Source organism: Vanacampus margaritifer, chromosome 3 (genome assembly GCF_051991255.1).
Source record: "Vanacampus margaritifer isolate UIUO_Vmar chromosome 3, RoL_Vmar_1.0, whole genome shotgun sequence".
Lineage (NCBI taxonomy): Eukaryota > Metazoa > Chordata > Actinopteri > Syngnathiformes > Syngnathidae > Vanacampus > Vanacampus margaritifer.
Window position 1 is genome coordinate 18,104,302 of NC_135434.1, and position 25,409 is coordinate 18,129,710.

Below are 25,409 nucleotides of genomic sequence, written 5' to 3' on the forward strand. Positions count from 1 at the left end.
GTTAACATTTATGACCTTCGGTTTTCAAAACTGACATATTTAAATTAAATTAAATATCTCCAAAACTTAGCATCACCCTATCCGACCCCAACACCCCCGTAATTGAGTCAGAAGAAAACAGCGTAATCTCTATATGAATCACGCTTCCTGACACATTCCATAAACGTGTATATGAAACGTTTGTAAGAAAACATTTATAAACATGTATATATTTTATTCACATTTAGTTTGTTTTGTCTTTATTATCACATTTGTTATTGGTGTAATCCAAAAGTAGTTAAAAGTAATGAAATTAAATGAATTTATTGTTATGGTGGCTAGCTACTCGTATTACATTACTGACTTGTTTCAGCTTGAACACAGACATATATAGGCTGCATTGGGGCCACATTGAGTTGGCTGTAGTGCTATGATACGTTAGTCCGTCCGCCCTATTGGATGTGGCGGCACATCTGCCCGTGTCATAACTAATACCCCCCCCCAACACACACACACACACACACACACACACACACACACACGCACACACGCACACGCACACACACACGCACACACACACACAATTTATAAAACTGATGGTCACAAGATCATGGATGTTCGCTAGTTACCTACAAGCAATAATTAATAATCAGAAAGCGCTTCTCTTTTCCACAACCAATATGGCGGTTATGTCAATGTACCCAACAGTTCTTAAAAGCGGTATCTCTATAAATTGTTCCTCAGTCTCCACGAGGTTAACAAACTTCGACTGCAATTTAGCGAAGAAAGGTTGGAGTTAAAACTTCCGGCAAAAAAAAAAAAAAACGTTTTCAGAGCAAAAGCACCGGCTGTTAACAGCTACCAATTTAACTGTGTAAATTGCACGTATCTCTTATTTTGAAATCAAGCTTGACCAGAAATCCCCAACTTGACAACGATGCGATCATTACAAAACGCACGCCTTTTCTTTTCCACTGACTGAACCATAACGACTACATCCTTTTAACACCAACCGGTTTTACTTTGTGTGTGTAACGGATCCGTGTTTTTGTTTCTTTGTTTTTCTTTTTTCTTTTGTTTGGTCGTGGTAATTACAGTTGAGTACAGTACATTTATTCTCATCAGCTCACCACTGGGCAGCGACAGAGTCAGTTGACCATGAGTGACGAGAAAACGAGAGCTTTGTTAACCTCGGATGTCCAAGTGACCCCTGGAGAGACGGATGTGGCGAGACCCACATGGAGCGGGCGGCTAGAGTTTATTCTGGCCACGGTGGGCTACGCGGTTGGGCTTGGCAATGTCTGGAGGTTCCCCTACCTGTGCTACAGCAGCGGTGGAGGTACACTATGCCTACTGAATAATATGAGTAGCGTTCAGCAGGGCCGGACTGGGACTCATTTTCAGCCCTAGAATTTCAGGGCTCAGACCGGCCCACTTAAGTTCACATTTTAATGAACATACATAATTATACAGGACAAAAAGAAACATATAAGCAAATGTACATGAAAAGGGATAAGACATTTTACACTTCACAAGACACACTTGAACAATGAAGTTAAACCAGCAATATTAATTAAGGCAGCTAAAAGTGTACTCTTATTTTGAAATGTATTCTCACCACTTTTGGTGCACTACTGATAAGAGAGCAACGGTAATCGTTGGAGGCTTTCACACCATGCTTTGTTGCTGGTACTAGTAACACTTAAGATTGTGTTTTGCCTCTTTTATGTGTTATTTTTGTACAGACAAGTAAATTATTGTAACTCGGTGACACCCTTAGGAACAAAGGCAGTAAGTCAGTGCTATAAATAATTTAATGGCCTAAGAGGGATTATAGTTACAGTTGATTGACAATGAGACAGTCAATTTAAAATGATGTGGATACTCTTTATACACGGGCTGATTTTGAAACAAATGTGTGGGGCCCTGCCTGCCGGTTCGCGGCCCAAAATATAGAGCGGCCTGCCGGGAATTGTCCTGAGCTTCCAGATGGCCCAGTCCGAGCCTGGTTCATGTTACACATCACTGATGGGATTGTGATTTTTTTCTCTGCTGTTTTGGAGTTGTTTCACTTACAACATAAATTATAACAAATGTGATGGCCTCAACGAGGATGTGTTTTGTAATAACGTTTACTTCACTAATTTACCTAAATCCCATTTTTGTTTTTCGTTGTTTTTTGTTTTGGCTACTGTAGTTTGTTTCCCCTCTACAAAGTTCACCCATGGGCTTAAATTTTAATGTACTGTTTATTTAAGTCCAAAAAATGCACCAGAGTAGACTCAAAACATGGAACTCACCATAGTTTTATTTTATTTGAGTGGAGTTAGTTATTATTATAAAAAAAGTTACTTTGCCTATTTATGTTCATTTTTCAAAATATGTCAGCTATAGAATAGACATTAAATAATAATAATCATGCAACAGATCGCGCCCTGGGGCAGACTGATGGAAGTGTGGCTGCCAGTGTGCACCTTTAAAGTTATACTGGTCTATACACTAAACCACCAAATGGTTTAGGGTCTTGAATACATTGAACTCAGTGTATCTCAAACCCAATTTAGGTGGGGACGCTAGAGATAGTCTGGGTGTGTCTGAGCCACATCAAGTATGACACAAAAAAGGGGTTCAAGCATGAAAAAAATAAAACTACTGTAATCCAATTTTCCCAAACTATATTAACAACAGTTCAGAGCATTAATGGTCTTTGGAACGTCAACAGGATTGGTCGATGACCTGCTGGTCCTCTTTCTCATTTCCCTGGGACTTTGACTACTCCTCAGCATGTATGGTTGAGTACAGTTGAGACATGTGATTTTTTGAACACCACAACTTTCTCGTGCATTTAAAACGACGTGTCAGTGTGCCCCTGTACTCAACATACACAAAAAAATTCCGTCTCCAGTTTTTCTTGAAATTCTCGTTGCTAACCATGGCAGGTTTTGAAAAAGATATGGACTGAAACTGTGTGACAGGTATTATATTCCTTCCACTTAGTGTCACTTCATAATTATACAATTTGCAGAAATCTGTCAGAAGCCTTGACTCTATGCCCAGGGCAATGACACAAAAAAATGTTGGGGGCCCTATTAAAATAGAAATGGCCCCCGGCCCTGGGCCGTGAGCTTGAGACACCTACATTAAATAAATGCTAATGGTATATGAACCAAGTAAGGCTCTGAGGTCTGTAAAACTGGGTAATTTTTTAGTGGATCCCAGAGTTAAAAGAAAACATGGTGAAGCAGCATTTAGCTGTTATGCTGCACAGAAATGGAATAAGATGTGAAATGAAGTGAAGGCAGCCCGAAGTGTGATACTTTTAAATCCAGGTTAAAAACGGCCTATTTTGCTCCACCCATACCTATGATTGGGCTATTTTTAAAATACATTTTCCCCCTAAAAAATTATTGTATGTATGTTGTGTTTCTTTACTTTGTTTTTAAATGTCTTTATTTCTTTTGTTTGATAACGCTTTTAAAGGGAAAGCCAAGCCAAAAATGTCTTTACTATGCCCCCAAACTAGTTCAAACACTGAAAACCGGGTTCTTGCAGGAATCACTAAGTTACATTTTAGGCATTTTTTTGGCGTTTTTTTCCCCTAGACCCTTTTAGACCATTATGAGAACATTTTTAGACCAACTTCGCTTCCAGCCAAGTTAGCTTTGGACACTCTAGTTTCAACGCTTGTCCCCTCTCACGAAGATGATTAAATGAACACTTCCTGTGGTACCTACAAAACAAAAGTACATACATATTCCAGCTGTCAGGACAGCTTTATTGTGACACTAGCAGTGCATGCAAGTTTGCAACCGTCCACATATGACATTTTCGCCTGTCAAAAAGCGCAGACAGCGCACGCATGTTGTTTCTTTTCTCAGAATGGACGGAGTGTATGTAAATTTTAAGGCTTGGGTAAATAAAATTTTAGACCTGCGATGAAAATTTGGGTGTTTTTTTAAAGACATTTAAGGCCTAACATGTAAGTTTCTGAATTTGAGCCTTTTTAAGACCCCACGGGAACCCTGTGAAAATGACATCACTGTGTCTAAGGGCTCTGCTTGTGAATGTCACATGACAAAAGCCAGAAATCAGATGAGCCGTGCTGGTCGTAACCTGAGCCCTTCTTCGACTCTGTGATGTCATTTGCATCTCCCCCCAAACCCCACATTGATTTACCTTGTGTATGAAATGTGCTATATAAATAAAACTGCCTTGCCTAAAAAATGGAAAGTTAAAATGAAAAAACAAACACATAAGAGTGTAAGAGGTGTCCTTAAGTCTCCCGGCATTAATTCATGTAGATTCACACTATACATAGAACTCACTGACTGAAATATCAGCTATAATGTTGTTCTCTTCTTTCCCATTGCTCCAGGAGCTTTTTTGGTCCCCTATCTCATCATGTTATTCTTGTGTGGCATCCCACTGCTTCTCATGGAGTTTGCGATTGGCCAGTTCACTCATCTAGGGCCAGTGCACGCTCTAGCCAAAGTCTGCCCTCTGCTAAAAGGTGAGTTACTTATTTGATGGATTTTCAGTCCTACAGTCCTTTTTTTTTCTTCTTTCGGCCTTATTATGACATGAACATTTTTCTCAGTGTTAAGATTCATCCAGTCATTTACTACACTGCTTAATGCGTATCCATTGCTGCCTGTTGCCATACACAAAGAACCTTATTGGGAGGTGACATTGACATTGAGATTGGGTTGCACTAATTAAGTATCACATTAAGTAGCTGAGCAATACTAAGGAGCGGAAACTCATTTATTGAAGCCCTCTAATGAAGTGATGCACCGTGGCCTTTGAATTTGGCCTACTCATGAAGTCTGAGTCAGTGTGTTAGATCGGATCATCTTCTGCTCTGCAAAGTGTGTACTGTATCTTAACATTTGGCAAAGCACGCTGTACTGTCACTAGATGCTGCTGCTGCTACATTAGCTCCCATATATCAAGTGCAGTGGAATTTCTAAAGTCAAAGACAGTCCGTCTCAGGATGATGATTTGCATCAGAATGGTTTGGATTTTGTAACAATGTTGCCTCTAGGGATAAAAATGGAAATAGAAGTAGGTACGAATTCATTCATTGTAATACATTTATCAACTTTACACCTAATGTTTTCAAATCAGTAAGACCTCAGTCCTACTGAGTGTTTCCTCTGTGGAAAAGTGCAGATTCGTTTTTGTTTGTCATATTGCATTTTACACAGTTTTATTATTTGTATTTTGAAAAAGTTTTATGGATAGGCGAATCCATTATTCACAAAGTGCTGCAAAAACAGAATTTAAGTTGTGGGCTGTAATGCGTCGCTATTGGTCACAGTACACTTTGCTTAGATCCAATCCGCTGGCATCCTTTGGGACCGATGTGGTGCTATTTAACTCATTCACTGCCATTGACGCCTATAAACGTCAAAAATTCATTTGAACTATTTCTATTAGTTTAACTTTTTTCCCACTTTTGTTGACAAGAGTATGAAAACCTAGACATTTTTTTAAATATATATCTATATATATATTTTATTTTTTTTTTTAAAGAAAAGATTATTAAAAATTAGGGGCGTCAGGCGATTATTTTTTTTTTTATTGTAATTAATCGCATGACTTCAACAGTTAACTCACGATTAATCACACAGTTTATATATTCTAAATGTACAATATTTTTTTTCTAGGTTTTCATACTCTTGTTAACAAAAGTGGGAAAAAATGTTAAACTAATATGAATAGTTCAAATTAATTTTTGACGTCTATAGCCGTCATTGGCAGTGAATGAGTTAATTATTATTTTTCACAATTTAGATGAGGCTGCACATTAGCACATAGCAATCAACATCAGTGGCAGAGCTACGTTGTAGCCAGGGGTGGTCAGGAGACGGGCCAGGCCGGCGGCCCCCAAGTCAAAATGCCAGGGCCAATTATTGTTTTTTTTTTTTTTGACCAGTCCAGCCCTGGCCTAACAGCTCAGGTAACGACCGCCAGGGCTCACCTGTTTTCTTGGTTAGGTCATGTGTCATTCATTAAATATACAGCAAGATTAGACAGCCTACATCAGTCAATGTTTGCATAGTCGCTTGAGTCACTTATTGCGCTATGACTCTCCAGTGATTCCTACAGATTTGAAATCTACTTGGGTGGGTGGACTCTGGTGCGGGCGGTGGGGTGATTACAGTGGGGAGTGGGGTGTCTCAGTCCTGCTACTGCGTCTCCTCTAGCCTCACGATCCACGAATTGACGGCGAACTAACATCACATGCGGTATATCCGGTTGCGACGAGCTTAGTTAAAAAATATATATATTTTTCACACATTTTCTTGAAAACCTCTTTGGTGGTGGCCAGTTTACTTGGGTGGCCTGCCCAAATATTAACATGGTGTGGGAAACACTCAGCTGCTCTTCCCTTTTTACCAATGTATTCGAACATGAAATATGCAAATTCTGCTATTTTAATCATGAATCATTGACATTATTGTATGAAAAAAGAAAATTAATGTGAAGCATGGACCAGAGAACTAAAATGGAAAATAATTTAATATAATCATTATGAGTTTTCATTCTTAAAAATGACAATATACAGCCTGACTTATCTTTCCAACCACAGTTGATGATAATGTTCTATTTAGTGTCAATTAGAATATTTTATTGCATTGTTGAATTTGAATCGATTTCTGGTTTCCTTGAATGAAGTCATTTTATTGTTTGATCATGTTGATGGATGAGAACTTGCTTGGCTAATGGTAATTCCACAGAGGTTATTTACCTCAGTTTGAAAACATAAATCATAAAACAATGATACAATTTGAGTTAATCACGTTCTGATTACATAATAATATGACACATTCAAGCATCTCCCAAGTTTATGGTGGCACGCACTGAAACTTTGTCAACATGTATTGTATTCCCGCAAGAGCTCAGCCATCAATATGTCCAAAGTCTTTTCATTTAAATGATGCTGTCTTTATTGTTCTAACTGGTTTTTCTCCATAGTTTCTCTTTAAATACAGAGATTATCTACCCGATCAAAACAAGGGCCCTCACTTGTATTATCACTCCTTTCTCCCACGTTAATGCTCTGTGATAAACAAGGGGCAGAAAACAGGTAGTTTTTTTTCTGTACACTCTTTTGAATGATTGCCACATGAAACTTTGTGCAATTTTCCATATTGTTGACCCACCAATCAAGTGATTTCAATGGTAATTCTTGACTCAGTACCCACACTCATGTTTAATTAATTGCAGGATGCTATAGCATAGCATGCCCGTGTTCCCAGCTTTGCCACGGGCCGGGGTAATAAAATGACAGAAAAAGAGAGGTGAAGCAACAACTGCTCCAACTGTTTTTGCATGCTTGCCACAGTGATTTGATTTGGATGCACTTGTGGGGGACAAATGAATCAGAGAAGTTTATGCTTGTTTTGGCTAGTGTATTTCCGTAATTTTGACACTGATATGTTTTTCAGCCTTTAATTATGTCATTCTCCCAGCACACAAATAATTGTGGCTAGCTAACACCAGAATATTAGCAGTTTCTGCAAGCCATTAAATGCAAAACATGTTTGACAGCTGTACAGTAAAAAAAAAAAGTACACTCCCCAAGTTACCAAGTTCTATTTATATGAAAAAAATAGACCAAGATAAATTATTTAAAAACCTTTTCCACTATTCAATGTGATCTATAACCTCTACAACAGATTTTGCCCAACATTTCCCCCTTAACTACAACAATAATGCAGCCTTTTAATAATAGCTATGCAGACACAGATGATCCCGCATGACGTAGCTGTTCTGTTTCATAGTCAGTAAGGTAAATATAGATTTCTGCGATGCTTAAAAAAACCCCATTGCTTTTCTGTAGGCCCGTAGAGCCAGTGATCATGTGGCTGCCTGCCTCTGTGTGATTGATAAAATGGAGTCAGTTGTTGCTAGTGGTAACATTTGATCGGTGAAACAGTGTCATGTGACAGCGACAGTAATTTACCACAGAAAATGTAGCAAGTTACTAACAACTACTGACCATACAGTACACCACATTTTCACACAGGAAGGTTTGATTTGTGTTTTTGAAAACTAGTTGGGCTTGGATGTTTTTCTAAGTTCGTAAGATAAGGCCTCCGTCTTGCCACGCCTTAGCTCCGACATATCGTATGAAGAAGACGGGAGATTGGTGTCACATGTATTAAACACCCAGTACTTTCCTGCAATGTTGCTATTGGCCTCTTTGCAGTCTTCCTGCCCAATTTTCTTCTTGTCATTTCATCAATTTTGGAGGGAATGTCGAGTTCTTAGTATTGTTACTGTTACGGTATAAGGTTGCAGGTTACATTAAGAACAATTTAAAATTATTTAACTTGGTCTTATTTTTTAATAAAAAAAAAAAAAGCATTTGAACAGGGGTGTGTAGACTTTTTATATCCACTCATCATGTGTATTAGAGACTGAGACAGGTGTATGTTTGGCTTTAACTGACAAGTTTTGGCAAGTGTTAAGATACTGTCACTCACAATGATGTTTACCAACCAATCTTTCATCGCAGGTGTGGGCCTTGCCACTGTGGTTATATCCTACGTCTTCAGCACCTACTACAACGTGTTGATGAGCTGGGCCCTTTTCTATTTGTTCAACTCCTTTCGAGCAACACCTCCTTGGAAGACTTGCAACAACAGCTGGAATGTTTTTGAGAACTGTTCCAGTGGTTTTCCTGGCAACGCCACAGATCTGCAGTCAGCGAGCCAACAGTTCTTCAAGTGAGAGACGTTAATTGCATTTTAATTTGTTTTGGCTGTCACCGCCAGCGCTTCACATTTTCCACATTTTGTTATGTCAAAGTCTTATTCCAGAATGGAATAAATTGCTTTCTTTAACATTTTACACACAATACTTTTTGCAAATTTATTAAGAATACAAAACTAAGAAATCTTACATCAATATTCCCAGCATTCGATTAATACTTTATTTATGCACCTTTGGCAATCATTACAGCCTTAAAAAAAGTATTTTGGAATGTTATGCAATAAGCTTTAGATGGGCTGTGACTGTGACGGTGCATTTTCGGGTCTTTTCAGAGATGTTCAGTCAGATTCAAGTCTTTACTCTGACGGAATTCAAGGACATTGTCAAAGTTGTCCTAAATCCAGTGTTTATCTGTTATTTTTTGGCCTTGTTCTAAGGCTCACTGTTCTGCTGAAAGATAAACCTTTACCCCAGTCATAGGTCAAGAGCGCGCCAACCAGGAAAATGTGAAGCTCTTAATCAGGAAAATGTGAAGCTCTGTGAATGTGAATTTTTCTTTACACATAGGATGTCACATACTGTACGTAAACTACAGCAACCTTGGTCAAGCCCTTCATTTTGAGAGTGAGAAAGTGAGAGGGAGAGGGGGTGGGGGAGAGAGAAAGGAGGAGGGGGATGTGAGAGGGGGAGAGAAAGAGCCTTTTTTTTCTCAACACTATAGACAGTTTGTAGAGGGAGGGCTCCCCCTATTCCTATTGGTGTAAATATATTTAAATTAATGAATCATTTGTATTTTTACCAGTCACAGGCTTCTGGAGAAAAACAATGGCATTGACGATGTCGGTGGTCTTCAGTGGGAACTCGTTGGCTGTCTGTTACTTGCCTGGGCTGTTGTGTATTTCTGCATTTTTAAAGGCGTCAAATCATCTGGCAAGGTCAGAACAAACAAGATATGTTTGCCGTTTTGCATGATTATCCGTGCTGGAATGTTCACCTTGACAAATGATCTGCTTAATTGGTTACTGAAAAGTAAAAAAAAAAAAAAAAAAAGAGAAGGTATTTTCATAACAAGTGCAGACTTAAAAAAAAAAAAATCTAAATTCCAAATGTTTATAACCTTACCATAAAAGTTTTTTTTAAAGCATTCCCTACTGATTCCATCCTACAGATTGTTTACTTCACAGCTATATTTCCATACTTCATCTTGTTTGCCCTGCTCATCAACAATATGCAGCTGCCTGGTGCCAAGGAGGGTGTCCTGTACTTTGTGACTCCTGTCTGGAAAAAACTTTTTAAAGTGAAGGTGAAATATTGTTTCAATACAATTGACTACATAGTTAGGATGTTTTAAAGTTGTTGTTTTTCTTAAAATGCAACCTTCTATTTGTAACTTGGCTGTGTGTGGGAGGTATATATATCCAAATAATTTTATAAAGGAAGACAAAGGCTAAGATAATCTTTGGCTCCAAGATGAACAGTCAGTGGGGATGTAAATCAGCAATGTAATGTTAAAAAATAACATAGCGGTAGTTTGTTCAACTGAGGTTTGGGAGAAAAAAAGATTGAAAATGTAGAGTTGAAGTACTGTATTACCATCATGACACATTCTTCCACACAATCCCCTGCTAAAATAACGACACACACACACACACACACACACACACACTGGTTGCATAAGTTCATTGTTAATTCATTCCTCAAGTATTAAATGTACACTAATATGAAGCAATCAAGACAGTTTTAAACTTGTTATAATAGTTTGGAATTTTCATTATACAGTAGTTGGCTTTTATTTGTTTTTGTGTTGTTGTTCATTATATTAGAAAGTGGGCTTGGCAGTTTTTATGAGTTTTATTTTTTTCCAAAAATGCTTCTATTTATTTTAGCTATTATTACTTTTAGAATGAGGTTTTTTTTAATTCATGTGTGTATTTCTTGTATGCAAGATTTAACAAAGCATCACATTAAGTATTGTGTCCTAAAAATTAAACAAAAACAATATCTTAAAAACACCCATCCACATATCAAATATAGGTACTACATACCAGTCCACCGACTTTGAAGTAGTGCAGTGCAGTACATAACACTGCTTCTAAAGTCCGATGAATCGCAACCCTAATGTCTAAACTAAAGATAGGCTGATCTCGCTTTCCACCTCTTGTTTGCAATGTTGACAACTTCTTAAGTGGATTTATGGCTTGAATTCCTGTTGAAGTATAAAACCCGGTTGTACTGTCTACTGTTTTTTATGTACCGGTATATGTACTGTAAATATATTTTCATATATGAACCAAAAAATTAACGTTACCTAGCGTGGCGTTTTGGGCTGAGGTAGAAAGCCATTCAGCTACATGTATGGCTGTTGCCTAGGAGCGACATCATCTGGTGCTTTTTATGACATCGTTTCAACGCAACCACAGTAAAAGGACCACAACTCCCAGACGACTGTTTGACATTCCGAATAAATACATCTAAAATTAAATGTAAAATCAACCCCAAAGGCTCATGTATTAAATTAACTGCCAATTGCCAAGGCTATAATTATAATTAATTTTAGTTTAAGTTAGTTTTCTTTTCTTTTTTTAAAAAGCATATTTGTTTTTATTAGATTTTGTTAACGAAATGCTTTTTCAATTTTAGTTATTTCATCAGTTATTGTTAACTAAAATAATCTTGCCTCACACACAGGTTTGGTTAAACGCAGCTGCCCAAGTGTTTAATTCCCTGGGAATTGCTTTTGGTTCCATGATTTCAATGGCAAGTTACAACAAGTTCAACAACAACATTGTGAGGTAATGTAAATTATGTCTCATTCACTGATCTAGGGGAGCCAGGTCCACTCCTCAGGATGTTTTTTGTTACCTTTTTTGGACTATGATTTCCTGTTATCTCATACCTTGGGCCATCACAAGTTGAGTGATGTTTAAAAATAAAAAATATATTTTTTTTTAGGATATGTTGAGGGTGATGTTTGAGAATTGAAATACAGGAAGCCCATGATTATTTTCCTGCTAGTCCCCCCATGTGTCACCATGCAAAATTTTTGAATTTTCTGACCTTTTATGCAGTTGCAGCTGTACCTTGACATTTGCAATTACACAATTTCGCTAGAAGCATTTGCCAAAAGGGGGGTGTTTTGGGCCCCTGTGACCAAACGGCCCCGAGTTGGGGGTGGTCCCTATCAACTTGTAATGGCCCCAATGTATGAGATAACAGAAAATCATAGTCCAAAAAAGGTAACAAAAAACATCATGAGGAGTGGACTTGGCTCCTGGCCTATACAATGTAGGGCAAAGAACCAAAGCAAGGCCAGTCCTAGGCTAAGATTGTGTTTGTGTTTATCTTTTAATAATTTCAGCCACAAGTAATTGTCCTTTTTTTGTTACCCCTTTTGCAGAGATGCTTTGATTGTATCGTTCGTCAACTCATTCACAAGTATTCTGGCTGGCTTTGTGATCTTCTCAGCTATTGGATACATGGCACACATTCATAACCTCCCTGTGGACAACATATCTACAGATGGTAGGCACCAAGGATACGTTTCTTAAAGCCATCAGCATAAACTTATTAGCACATCTGCCTCACAGTTCAGATGTTGTGGGTATGCATCTGGGCGTGTTTTCACAGTGTTTTAGTGGGTTACCCCCCGGGCATTCTGTTCTCACACTTTACATGAATTGACATGCATTGTAGGTTGATTGACGATTTTTGTGTAATGTGCCCTCTGACTGGCTTTTTTTTTTTTTTTTACAGGAGAGCTCAGTATTGTTCATTCGATTTGACATCATCATTGCTCTCCTTTTTTTTTTGTTAAAAAAAATCCAACAAATCAATTAAAAAAATGTAATAAATGTTTTTTTTTTTTTTTTAAATACATGTACATATATATATACACATATACACACATATATATATATATATATATATATATATATATATATATATACCCTTTTTTTTGTATGTGGGTGAGTATGTGCGTGTGTGTGTGTGTGTGTGTGTGCGTGCGTGCGAGCGTGTGTGTATTCATCAGTTCACCTAAAGCCCATTAAAAAAAAATCCCATACTAATAATATAATATAATAATAAATTGCCAGATGCAGAAACATCAATGTAAGTTATCACGATGTAGTGGCTCTCGCTAACAGACAGAATTAAGTAACCGGAATTAGGTTAAAATATTCTATATACGTAGACCATGTTTCTATAAATTTTGATATTTGGTTTTTATTTGAGGCAGATATTTTTTCCATTAAAATGTGATTTATGAGGAGGTTAGACCATTGGTCGATATTCAGAGTTTGTTTATTTTTCCAGTTAACAAGAATTGTTTTTTTAGCGATAGTAAGGGCTACAAGTGTAGATTGAAATTGTTTATGTGGTAAGTCAGTTGTTGTTAGGTCACCTAGCAAACACAAGTTTGGAGATAAAGGTATCCTACAGTCCAAAATAGCGGAAAGTTTTTCTAAGACTTTAGTCCAGAAATACATAACCGGAGTACATAACCATAAAGCATGAACATAAGTGTCTGTAGTGTTTTGTAAGCATTGGAGACAAATGTCGGAGTCTGAGAGTCCCATTTTCTTCATCATATATTGAGTAATGTATGTTCTGTGAATAATTTTATATTGGATAAGTTGTAAATTTGTGTGTTTTGTCATTTTAAATGCGTTTTCACAAACTTGAATCCAAAAGTCAGGTTCCGGTGCTATAGACAAGTCTGTCTCCCATTTCGAGATGGATAAAGACATTTTATCAGTATATGAAAGTAACTTATATATTTTTGAAAGTTTTTTTGTTGTTGTCGGAGAAAGCTTGTTAATATCTTTAGCTAAAACAGGCGGTTGGAGCGTACCCCGAAGTGTTGGAATTTTTTTCTTTATCATATTTTTAACTTGTAGATAATGGCTAAAAACCGGTTTAGGGCGTACTCCTGAGACAAGCTCCAGCATGCACACAACCCTAGGGAGGATAAGCGCTACTATGAATGGATTATTGGGAATTGATCAATACAATGATGCATGAACAAGATGTTAAGCAGGATAATAGCCCAGGGTGTGTTTCTTTACACTCTCACAAAACCCGCCGTTTAGTGCTGGCATAGTCTTATGAAATCCAATCCAAGTTTACAAAACTGTATTGCCTTTGGCACAGTAGGTTTGGAAATAAATGGTACACAGATCTGACTGGCTGAAGATGGCTTTTAAAACGCTACTCGGGTGGCTCTTATGTCTAACACTGAATGCTTATGGTCCCTTTGTACATTCTAATAATGAGGTGTGTGGTGGGGAGAACTCCAACTGAAGGAATTTTCCCAACTCATTACATTGGTAATCCCCAAGAAAATAATGACCATAGATGGCACTCTGAAAGAGGTGATTTAATTCTTCAAGTACATTTGGCTGGATTAAGAAAAACCTAAACTATAATAGTCAATAAATGACGGTGCTGTATATTATTATTGTGTTTATAATTATGGTAAATTGTACATATACCCCACTTAACATCACAGATTGATGCCTACAGAAATGAAACAACAAAATTGAAATATTTGACAGCATCAATAATTAAATGTATTTCATTTGTATTTATAATGCAAACGAAATTCTGACTGTGATCCCCCCCCCCCCTTTTTTTCTTCTTTTTTCTTTTTTCTAAGGTCCTGGTCTTGTGTTTGTTGTGTACCCTGAAATTCTCTGCACTATGCCCGCGTTTCAGCTGTGGGCTCCTCTCTTCTTCTTAATGCTGCTTTGCCTTGGACTGGACAGCCAGGTAAGCATCCTGTCCAGTTTTTAATTAACCTTTAGTTTAACTAACTCCCTCTGGAAGAGTAGGCAAGACAAGAAGATACAACTCAACTGTTGTTTATTGTTCACACGCACACATCAACACACTCACGCACTACTTCACAGACTTGTTCACACTTTGTGTAGTAAGTCACAGTAGTTGCAGTATTTTTACTCAGCGTTAGTATTTGTATTAGTATTATAGTATTAGCGTTAGCGTTGAACGGTCGTGGTATCCCGGTCCTGACGTTCGACAACAAGAAACGGCTTGACGCGGATACGCATATATAGAGTGCCTCGCCCACCCCGTACACACAGGTGCAAACCATTCATTCACGATTAACCTTACTTCCTATAGTAATAATAGCATTAGGTAATTGGCTTTAATAAAAGACAAGTACACAAATAAGATTTAAATTAATGTGTGAACACAAAATATGCACTCTTTGTACAAGAATTGATGTGTTACTGTAATTATAGTAATTTCTGGACTACAAGGCGCACCTGACTAAGCCACGCTAGCTAAATTTGGGGAATACTTGAGTTTGTTGCACATATAAGCCGCACCCGACTGTAAGCCGCAAGTGTTTTAATGTTAACGCACCGGTGTATATAAGGGTTCCCGCTACTTTCTTTTCCATAATGAGGGCCAAATTGTCTCTCTTACTGTATTTGAGATCACTTGGTTTGTTTTGCTCTGCCTTACGCTCTTGCACTCCCTTTATAGTGCGCCCCCTTGTGATCTGGTGGATAAGCCGCACCTTTGTATTAGCCGAATGCAAGTGAAAAAAGTAGCGGCTTGAAGTCCAGAAATTACTGTAAATTAAATTGGCACATCATTTGGAAATGAAACAAAAGTAGTTCACATTGCAGACAGTTCTACAATCCTACACCCTCATAATGATGATAATCAAGCTATTTCGCTTATTGTGTTTTTGGCCTGATAATTGCCTACATAGCACTTCCACCTGATGGATACATTGCACGTAACAATAACACAATTTTTAGTTTGAGTGAGGATCTTCATGCTTTTTAATGTCCTTTTGAGTTGTCATTAATCCCAAAGGCCCGCTCTAAAATGTTTGCAAGATGATTGTGTAACATTGTCACTACAGGTAAAGTCCCATCCCCACCAGAAAGTAAGACAATGTTAACTTTCTGTTGCAGTTTGCCAACGTCGAGGTGGCTTTGACGTTCATAAAAGATGAATTTAGAGCCCAAATTTTGCACTTTTTCAAGAGAGAAGAGCTGCTGACCCTGGTTGTCTGTATTGTCAGCTTTTTTCTTGGCCTTCCACACGTTACTAAGGTATTGAAAATGTCTTTGAACCATGTGACTTGTCCGATTTCTCATCTCTTCAATTGCTATGCTACAAATGTATCACCAGTGACAGTTTCTTTTCTTTTCTTTTCTCAGGGAGGTATATATGTGTTTCAGCTGATGGACCACTACACTGCTGTTGTATCCCTCACGGTATTGGCTTTCTTTGAAGTTTTAGCAGTCTGCTGTTTATTTGGTAAGATCCTCATTTAGTGTTGTAATGTGAATGTTACGTTGTACGACTGTTGTGGGAGCCGCATTAAACTGACAAGCAGCCAGCACGAGTAGAAATGTATTGGTTTGTCATTTATCTAATTAAAACTTGCCATTTTCCATTAGGGGCCCCCCGCATCTCATATATGATTGAGAGGATGCTAGGGAAGCCTGTGAACATCTACTTTCGTATCTGCTGGTTCATTATGTGTCCTTTGCTGGTGCTGGTGAGGTTCTTGTTTAACACAATTACATTCTTTAATTATTATTTTTTATCTATCTGTCTGTTTGTCTATTAATCTAATCCAAACCCATACAGTGGATCTTGCTATTCACATGGATTAGGTGCTGGGCCGGCCCTAAAAAAAAACAAAAAAAAAACGGGGATAAACAACCATGAAGCATTTTCATGAAAAACAGGATTGGCTCCTCACGAACAAAGAAACAAAGAACCATAATAGAATATTTATTTAAATATTGGCAAAAATTACTGTACACCTAACCTGATGTTTTCCATTCGTAGTGCATACTGGTCTCCAATATCATCCAGTACACTCCTGCGCAATATGGGACATATAGGTACCCATTGTGGGCTGAATGGGTAGGTTGGGGCGTCTCACTGATCACTTTGATATGGATTCCCGTTGGAGCCATTCACGAGATCTATAACAACAAAGGCTCTTTTCTCTCGGTGAGTATGGGACTGATGTATGGGATCATGACTGTGCAAAATAGTTGTGCGCTTTTATTGGCTGCTCTATCTAACTCTGTTTCACTGATTTGCTGTTGCTAAAACTTTCTTTTTAGCAGCCTATACACAATTTCATTAGACAAGTGTTTTATCATTTGTACATCTTCATTGACCATCATCGCAAGTGTTGTGGGAATTTCATTATTTGTTTTACTTACTTACATCAACTTTTAATAATATTGACGTTCCAACATTGAGAAACACAAGGCCACATACTGCCTACTGATAAGAAACTTCTATACACATAGCATACATAGATAACAAGAGTTTAATTGTTGCAACTTCACCGGGACTGTACAAATTGTTGCTTTTGAACCAAGACAAGCTCATTTCTCAGGAAGTCATTTCCCCATTGCAGAAATTCCACAACATATAGGACAGCAGCTGTCCATTCTAGTGAGATCCAACATGAACCTTATGAGGAAGTGAGCCTTTACAAAGATTATATAATAACTTACCTCTACAAGTTCTTTAATAAAGCTTTGTAGGAGGTTAGCCGGGCCTATGGGTCAAGAAAGAACACATGCGATTGAGTCGGCACCCACTTGGATGTGCAACACTGCCACCTACAGAGCAAAGTGGAATAGTTACACCTGAATTGTCCTGACAGAACTGTTGCACTCTCGTTGAACTTGCATGTTTGGAATACAGTAATTGACCAAATTTGAAAGATAATACATTGTGGTGATCTGCAACCCTCCATGTTAAGTTCGCATTAAGGCAGAATTTTTAATGCAGCTATTGGATTGGCCTTCCTGTGTGGAGTTTGTATGTTGTCCATGTCCTTGCGTGGGGTTTCTTCAGGTACTCTCCCACGTTAAAGAGAGAGAGAGAAAAATAGCTTTTTTTTAATCTATTAGTTGCTCTGAAATTTGCTGACAATCATATCAGGGTGTACACACCACCTCTTGCCCGTAGTCAGCTGGGATAGCCTTCAGCTCAGTGCGATGAGGACAAGCAGTATAGAAAATGAATGGACAGAATGTGTAGGTGCATCAAATGTGGCTGAGGGAGCGCATACCGCAAGCGCTTGAGCTGCGGCAGCATTTTCAATATTGGTTTTAAGTCTCTCCCTTTCTTCTTTTCAGAGACTTAGAACAGCTGTGACTACCACAGTAGAGCTGGTCGTTGAGGATCCTCTGCCTGAAAAACAAAAACTTGGCAACACAGTGACTGAAACATCAACAGAGCACCTTAACACAACACTCTGATAGGTTTCTTTTTTATTTTTTTTTTTAAATAAAATGTTTTGTATAATGCAACAAAAATTTACTTGAGACACGATGTCATTACAACTATGCACATAATACATCTACTGTATTTTATTGTAATTATGATCTAATTAGTCATTGCAGCTCAAGGATTTAACTCCACACACATTCTGAAATGTCTTGCTTGACATATCAAGTGACAAGCACAGTCTATCAGAGCCTTTGTTTGGAAATCCAAATTGTGTTACTGAACCTAAATAGAAAGTGAGTGCTTGTGAATGCAAATCATTTTTGCATTTAATTTTCACAACTTTACATTTTTGCAAATCCATTCAAATGCTTTACCCATAAACAGGAACTCATATCGATGCAAAAACGGAATCATCTAACAAAAATATGCTGATGCTGTCTTGAACGCAGGAGGAATATAGTACAATGGGCTGCGGCCATATATATCATAAGTCATGATTTAACACAGATTTGTGTTAAAATCTTTTTGGGGAGGAAATTAAATTTATTTCTATATACACAAACATGTAACCTAAAATGACAGATGCACAGGCTTTTATAGCTTAGATATTTTATTTTAACACATGGACTGAAACTGAATGAATGTACATGCTCAAAAGCTTTAAACAAAATTCGAAAATTATATATTTTTGTTTACTAACAACTAGGCATACAGTATATTTAATGTAGTTTTTGATTCCGTAGCAGTACAGCTATATTTTTTCTGTATTCTTCATGCATATTTTAGATTCACATCTTTTCTACAACAAATCATTCATTCAACATGTCGCATATAAATAATATAACTAATGTTTGCCTAAAAAAAAAGTTTACACACCCCTGTTCAAATGCTTGGTCTTTGTGAAATAGAGACCAAAAGAAATCATTTCGAAACTTTTTCCTCCATTAACGTTAAATTAAATTGAAGGAGAAAAAACTTTTACAGAGGGGAAATAAAAATAACAGAGATTTTATGGTTGCACAAGTGTGTTCTGCCTCAACTAACTAGCTATGGATGTTTCTCATTCAAACTCACGTTATGAGTGAGGATTCACCTGTAACTATTAAAAGTGCCCCCCCTAAAAAGGTTCAGATGTTCTAGTAGACTCTTCCTTACATTTTCGTAGTCACAACTTGCATAGTTAGGCATTTGAAACACAGCGAATAATGTCATTATCAAGTAGGGAAAATATGGTACAACTGTAACATTACCAAGAACAAGATCTAAAATTGATAAGTTGAGAAGAAGGCTGCAAAGAGCTTGACTACGTTAAAGGAACTACTGGCGATTTAGTACATGTGACAAAAATCTCACATTTTCCTTATAGATCTTGGCTATAGTGTACGGTAACAAAACAGACATCAAACAAAGAACAAAAACTTGATATCTTCCAAAAAGCATGTGGGAAATTGTTTTTTTGAAACGTTTCATTCAGAATTCCAAAAGGTCTGTTTTGGTGCAAACAACACTCCTCATAACCACATGGACATCACTGTTGGCACAAAACCTTTAAACATCTGCTGAAAAGAATAAACATGCCAGGAAAAGCTGACCTGAACTTTATTCTGAGTTAATCAGAGACATTTCAAAGGATGGCATGTGAACACTGACTTCCATTTTTAACATAAGTTTGAATGTGACTCGTTAATTCTTAACACAGCCACATCCTCGGTTATAAGTGGGTGTGCGCACTTGTGCAACCACATCTCAGTTGTTAATTTTTACTTCACCTCTCTAAATGATTCCCCTCAATTGTACAGGGTATAGGTCACACTGTTGGTGGAAATGATTTATCTTAGTCTCTATTTTATTTTTTATTTTTCCTCTACAGTGGTGTAGACTTTTTATATCTACTGTATGTGTGTAGAAACACAGTATGTCCTAAAGAGGATACGTACACTGTACATTATACAGTTGTGCTCATATAGATGCAGGGATTTTTGTTTGGGAACAACGATTGAACTGAGACCACCTCATTATATTCTTTGTTACTGTATTTGTTAAAAGCCTTATATTTTATTTAAATCCTATTAAAGTTGCATTAAATGTTTTGGACACTTCTGAGCACAACTGTATTATTGGTCAAATAATAACTTGAAAACTGTTGCATTGTTGTGGCCACCAAAGACAAATCTGATCTACTTGATTTTTGTTTTGTTTTGTTTTTTAAACTCGCTACAATCTAATCTTACCAAAATGGGCCCTGACAATTCTGGAATTCTATTATCTTGATATGCTTCAGTTTGGATTTTGTATTGCAATATTAAATATATATTTATGTAGTTGTTTATTTGATAGGTTTTTAATTTGGGGTCCATTCCATACATATTGTACGGAACATAAGCAATTGTTATGGAAAATAATTACCAACAGAGGGTGCCTTTGTACAAAAAACGTGTGTGTGTTTTTTTTTAATGACTGTATTGCCTTATTGCATTATTTATGATCATATGCAACAAATACATGCCTTTTAGAAGCAGAATAGCATATATACCATTTACATGCAAATTCACGTTTACGCAGCCTCGTATATTAAATCATTTATTTTTTATTGTAATTTGTATCACTATTTATCACAGTGAAACTGGATGTGTGCTGTCATCTTGGTCAATTAAAAAAAGAAAAAAGTTGCTCTCATATTATTTGTTTCCTTGCTGGTGGGCGTCACTTGGTGGCAGTATAGCAGCAGAATAGAACTCTGAAGGGGAAAAAAAATTCAGCAAAATTGAACCCGCCTCTCTGAAATTATGTCCGCGTGCGTCTTTGGAGACACATATATTTGATATACTGTGCAGGGCAACCACACATGCCCACTCACTCTCAATAGCATTGCTCAATTTGAGTTTGAGGAAAACACCACTGGCACATGCTATTGAGAATCAATTGGTATGCATTGTTGGGATGTGGGCGGATGATTTCACTACATTGGCTGCATTGTCAGAGTGGATGACCCAGCTGGGGCACGGAGGAGAGCAGAGTCAGGACAAATGTGAATGCGATGCTCATGAGGTTTGAAAGTGAATTAGGTGAATTGTCATAGAGTGCAGCGCCCTTAGCAGAGCTGCATGTTAATCAATAGTCCCTTCCTATTTGGCTCATGGCGAAACGTATCATGGCTTCTAAATCAGAGCATGGAGCGCTGTCAGATCAATAGTCATGGACAGCGCAGGCCAGGAGGCAGTAAATAAATGGTTATGCACGGCAGAGGGAAAGTGATTGTGAGTTTGAATGGGCAATTGACGAGGGTGCATGGTCGTATGGGTCACTGGCTTACTCCTGTTATGATGTGAAAATGTTCAGTTGTTCTATTTTTCCTTTTGGTGCCCTGTGAAGGAGATAAAGCGAATGCAATCACATTTAATTAACGCAGGCGTGCGTGCGTGTGTGTGTGAAGACTCAAGACTCAAGTCACAGCTTTGGTGCTGAAAATAATACAAAGTGCCTGTTTACCTCATGTTGACACTTTCCTAACGAATCCGTCATGATGATCCCACTGCAGCACTTTGTCAATTCTGCTACATAAAGCTTTTTAAAATATTTGACAGCAGGGATGGGCAACTTAAATGCTGGAGGGGCCCACAATTTTTCATCAGCACTACTCCGGGGCCACATCGGACCACACACTTCCAGATGTATGACAAAAATGATATTTTAGATATGGACAAAATACATGCATATGTGCAAAATACTTGCTCTTAACATTCACTGCTTTTGGCAAGTATACTTGTAAATTATATTTTTTGAACGGGGATAAATGGTAGAAAATCTGATTATGCTCCACTGTAAATGTCAAACTTGGAAAGAACTTTACCGATGCCCAACCACCAGTAGATGACATCATTGCCCCATTTTATACGAAATAAACACAGTCTGAGAGTCCATGGGAGTGATGGCTGCATTTTTTCCTACTTACGTATTTCTACTGTCAATTATAAAAGAACGTGACAAAGCAGAAAGTAGGGAGTCTATTCTGTCATTTGGCAGATTCGCTTTATATATTATTATTGAACATAATATCGTGTGGGTATAGAAAATGTTGATTTATTTTTTTGATAATACATTTTCCAATGCAAGTATAAATATCCACTCTCCTCCCTCAACACCAAACGGTTTGAAGCAAACAAAACAACCACATGCTGTGATTTGTATTTATTTATTTTTACCATTACCATTGAAGGATGCCACAAACTGCTATTAAGTGCAAGAACTAATTTTGAGGTAGTGTTTTTTTTTTTCGCCCAAAAAAAGAATTTTGCCTACTCAGGATGTAGAATAGGGCAGTATAAGGTGCAGTGTAAGCGCAACAAATTCAGTTAAATATATATATTTGGGATTTCCTCCTGTTTTTAATGTTTATTAGTGGAGGTTTTTTTGTCCGCCAATTGCCCATCCCAGTTTTAGAGGGACGTGAGCTCATGAAAGAAAATATCCCCAGTGATATTCCAGTTATATGGCAGGGGTGACATGGCTCAGTGGTAGAGTGGTTGTTTCCCATTCGTGAGGTTGTGGGTTTGATCCTCAACCCTGGAGACCATGCTGAAGTGTCCTTGAGCAAGACACCGAACCCCGATTTTCATGGCAGCAGCTGACCACTGGTGTGTGAATGTGATGTATTGTAAACCTTTTTGGGGACCATATGGTGTAGATAAAGCGCTACATAAAAAGCAGTCCCCTTACCATATACAGTGAGACCCAATGATTGCGGTTCACAGCACTTTGCATGCAGAGATGGTTTCTTTAAAGTGCTGTATAAATAAAATTTTGTTGAAATGTTTGCATCTCTACTATCTAGTGGATTTTCAGGCACAATGCTATACCACGTTTTGATCGTTTTAATATTCGCTGTTCCCACAGAGCAGAAAAAATACAGTACATGCCTGTGAGTATTGTTGTATACTGTGTTTATGTGTTGCTGCTCCTTGTGTGTCAAAATAGCAGTTATATACTGCAGTTATAATTACGGTAAAACATATATGCTAATTTCACTTAGCCCGTCTATTACATTTTTGCATTAAGCTATCAGACTTTCATTAAATCGAATTGTATGGTTTGGTAGAACCTTTTTGGTGTTTAAAAATACAATGTTTAATTGTCCTTGTTTTATGTATAAAATTGGTTATACAAGTATAACATAAAAAATAATAATTAATTCATTTGCACCCCAAAACGTATAAAAATGTTACATTTTAAATATTGCCATTCCCAAAAAACGTATTTATATGTTTTTTTCATGCTAGAGCATACAGAAGGCTTTGATGCAGCCTCTGACCTGAAGAGGTCGCTTAAAGCAATGCTAGTTATTACAAAAAATGGCCAGCAGGTGGCAGCAGAGTATAAGAGATCAACCAGGGTCATGTTGCAACAAGCTTTTTTCCCCAGTGTTTACAACAGGTTTGTGAATAATGATGAAACTTAGCTACATTCTAATGCTAATTACTGCAAAACGGAAACAGATACACCTATACTTTTTTTTTCTCGTCTGGAGCGAAGGGGGTGGCTTCAGTGAAAATGGCTGGGAGTGAATAAGTTAATATACAGTTATAAGGTCAAACACAATCCATTGTGGCATCCTGGATAAATTGTCGCCCTATTAAAAACATTAGGGATGTTCGATACCATATCTTTCAGACCGATACCAGTACAAGTACTCAACTCCTGAGCATTCATCGATACCGATACCACAGATACTTTTAATACATAAACTTTCACCAAAAAACGACAGATAATTTAAAAGAAATACCTACTGTATGTATCCCTTAAAATTAACATTTTTAATATCTCGTTCTTGGTCGTTAAATGGCCACAAGAGGGTGTCAGCTGCTGGCTATCAGCTGCCATCAAGACTACAGATACCTTGAAATAAGGCCTGGTACCGGCCTGATACTTGCTATATGCACTCACCAATCCTTTAAAAAAATGTTTGGTGGGTAGTAGGTGATGTCTGGTCGGTGCTGGATTTCACTTTCCTTTCTTTTCTTTGATCCTTCCTCGGGTCTCCTGACAACCTCACGACTCTAGCTGGATTTGAAGTATCCGGTTTTTAACAGGTTTTAGGTGAACTGATGAGTACACACTCACACGCACGCACACATGCACACACACGCACGCACACATGCACACACACGCACATACAAAATTAAAAAAGAAAAAAAAGAAGGGATAGAGCAATGATGATGACATGTCGAATCGGTAAAATTACTGAATGAACAATACTGAGCTCTCTCTCATAATAAATAAATAAATAAATAAATACAATTAAAAAGAAAATAATTAGTTTTGCCATAGGAAATTAAAGAAATAACCAGCCACACTATTAATGAATAAAACTTTTTTAATAAAGAAAACGTTTTTAAAACTGTAAAAGCACAACACTTTAAAAGATAAAAACATCTTAACACCCATTCCTTGATCACATGTGGCAAAGCATTTGGTAAAACTAAAGTTCAACTTCTGGAAAATGTTCCCTTCACTTGTTCTTCTCTTGTTGAGATTGCTCTCTCAGTTGCTGAACTTTCATGAGATCTGCTGAGGTCTTAGTGACATCATGTGTGACGGTGGTTCGAATTGCACTTTATTCAACTGTGGACGTTCCGCTGTGGATATGAAATGACCCGCGCTGTAGCCGTGTCGATTTTCCAAAATCACGGTGATGTTAACTGGGAAAGAGAAATGATTAGATTGATGTAAAAGAAGACCTTAACCTCTGCGAGAAAATGTAAAAAGGGAAAACTATAAATAAACAGCATAATAAACTACTAGATTACCATAAAATGCAACCTTATGGGGCCTTATTACTGAGCTTCTGTTTTGAGATGTCACGTAGTATTGAATCAGTAAGAAATTGTAAAATAATCCTTTTAGTGTTTTTTTTTGTTTTGAATGATGGCACATTAACATATTAGTAATCACAGTTGATACTGGATTATTCACTCAAAACCCTGTGTCTATTTTCTTTCCATCTCTAGCTGTATACATAATGTCAGTCGTGTGATAAATGCATAATCTTGTTTCCCTGGGGTTGCTGACTTGCTTGAAGCATGTGTTCACTGTGCAGACAATCTATAAGATGAATCTCTTGTTGTTAAATGCACGTTCGATGTTCCTCATAGACGTTCTGTCTTTATCTGTGGTTTATCGGATGATTCGGTCTTCGGGCGGATTTGATACATTGCCCCGCTGTGCTGCGTGGCACAAACCTATGGCCATGCAAAAATGTAAAACACGAGCCCATGTTTGCATTTGCATCGAAAAGGGCAGTGTGAAAGTCAATAAATCAACTCGTATTGTGTGTTGGTGATGATTGTTTTCATATTGACTACATACAGGTTTTGTCTGGAATGTCTGGGTAAACACATCTATTTGCTTATTCTTTTCACTTCAGTGGAATGCTAATGAGCATGTCTTGCTAACCATTCATA

General features: G+C 37.5%; 1 protein-coding gene across 2 annotated transcripts; it reads left to right on the top strand.

Annotated features, from left to right (window-relative positions):
- The first annotated feature begins 914 nt into the window (after positions 1–914).
- LOC144049370 (sodium- and chloride-dependent GABA transporter ine) lies at positions 915–21,697 on the top strand. 2 transcript variants are annotated; one of them, XM_077562251.1, is made up of 13 exons: positions 915–1,318; positions 4,355–4,489; positions 8,507–8,717; positions 9,506–9,638; positions 9,872–10,006; positions 11,392–11,495; positions 12,101–12,225; positions 14,360–14,472; positions 15,654–15,794; positions 15,903–16,002; positions 16,146–16,246; positions 16,543–16,710; positions 17,859–21,697. In XM_077562251.1, exons 1-13 carry the CDS (start codon positions 1,138–1,140, stop codon positions 17,979–17,981), a joined length of 1,770 nt encoding a protein of 589 aa, XP_077418377.1. In that variant the 5' UTR covers positions 915–1,137; the 3' UTR covers positions 17,982–21,697. The 2 variants fall into 2 exon arrangements, with proteins under 2 accessions (XP_077418377.1, XP_077418378.1); XM_077562252.1 differs by lacking the exon at positions 915–1,318 and adding an exon at positions 6,961–7,072 and having other exon boundaries at positions 4,353–4,489.
- Positions 21,698–25,409: the final 3,712 nt, after the last annotated feature.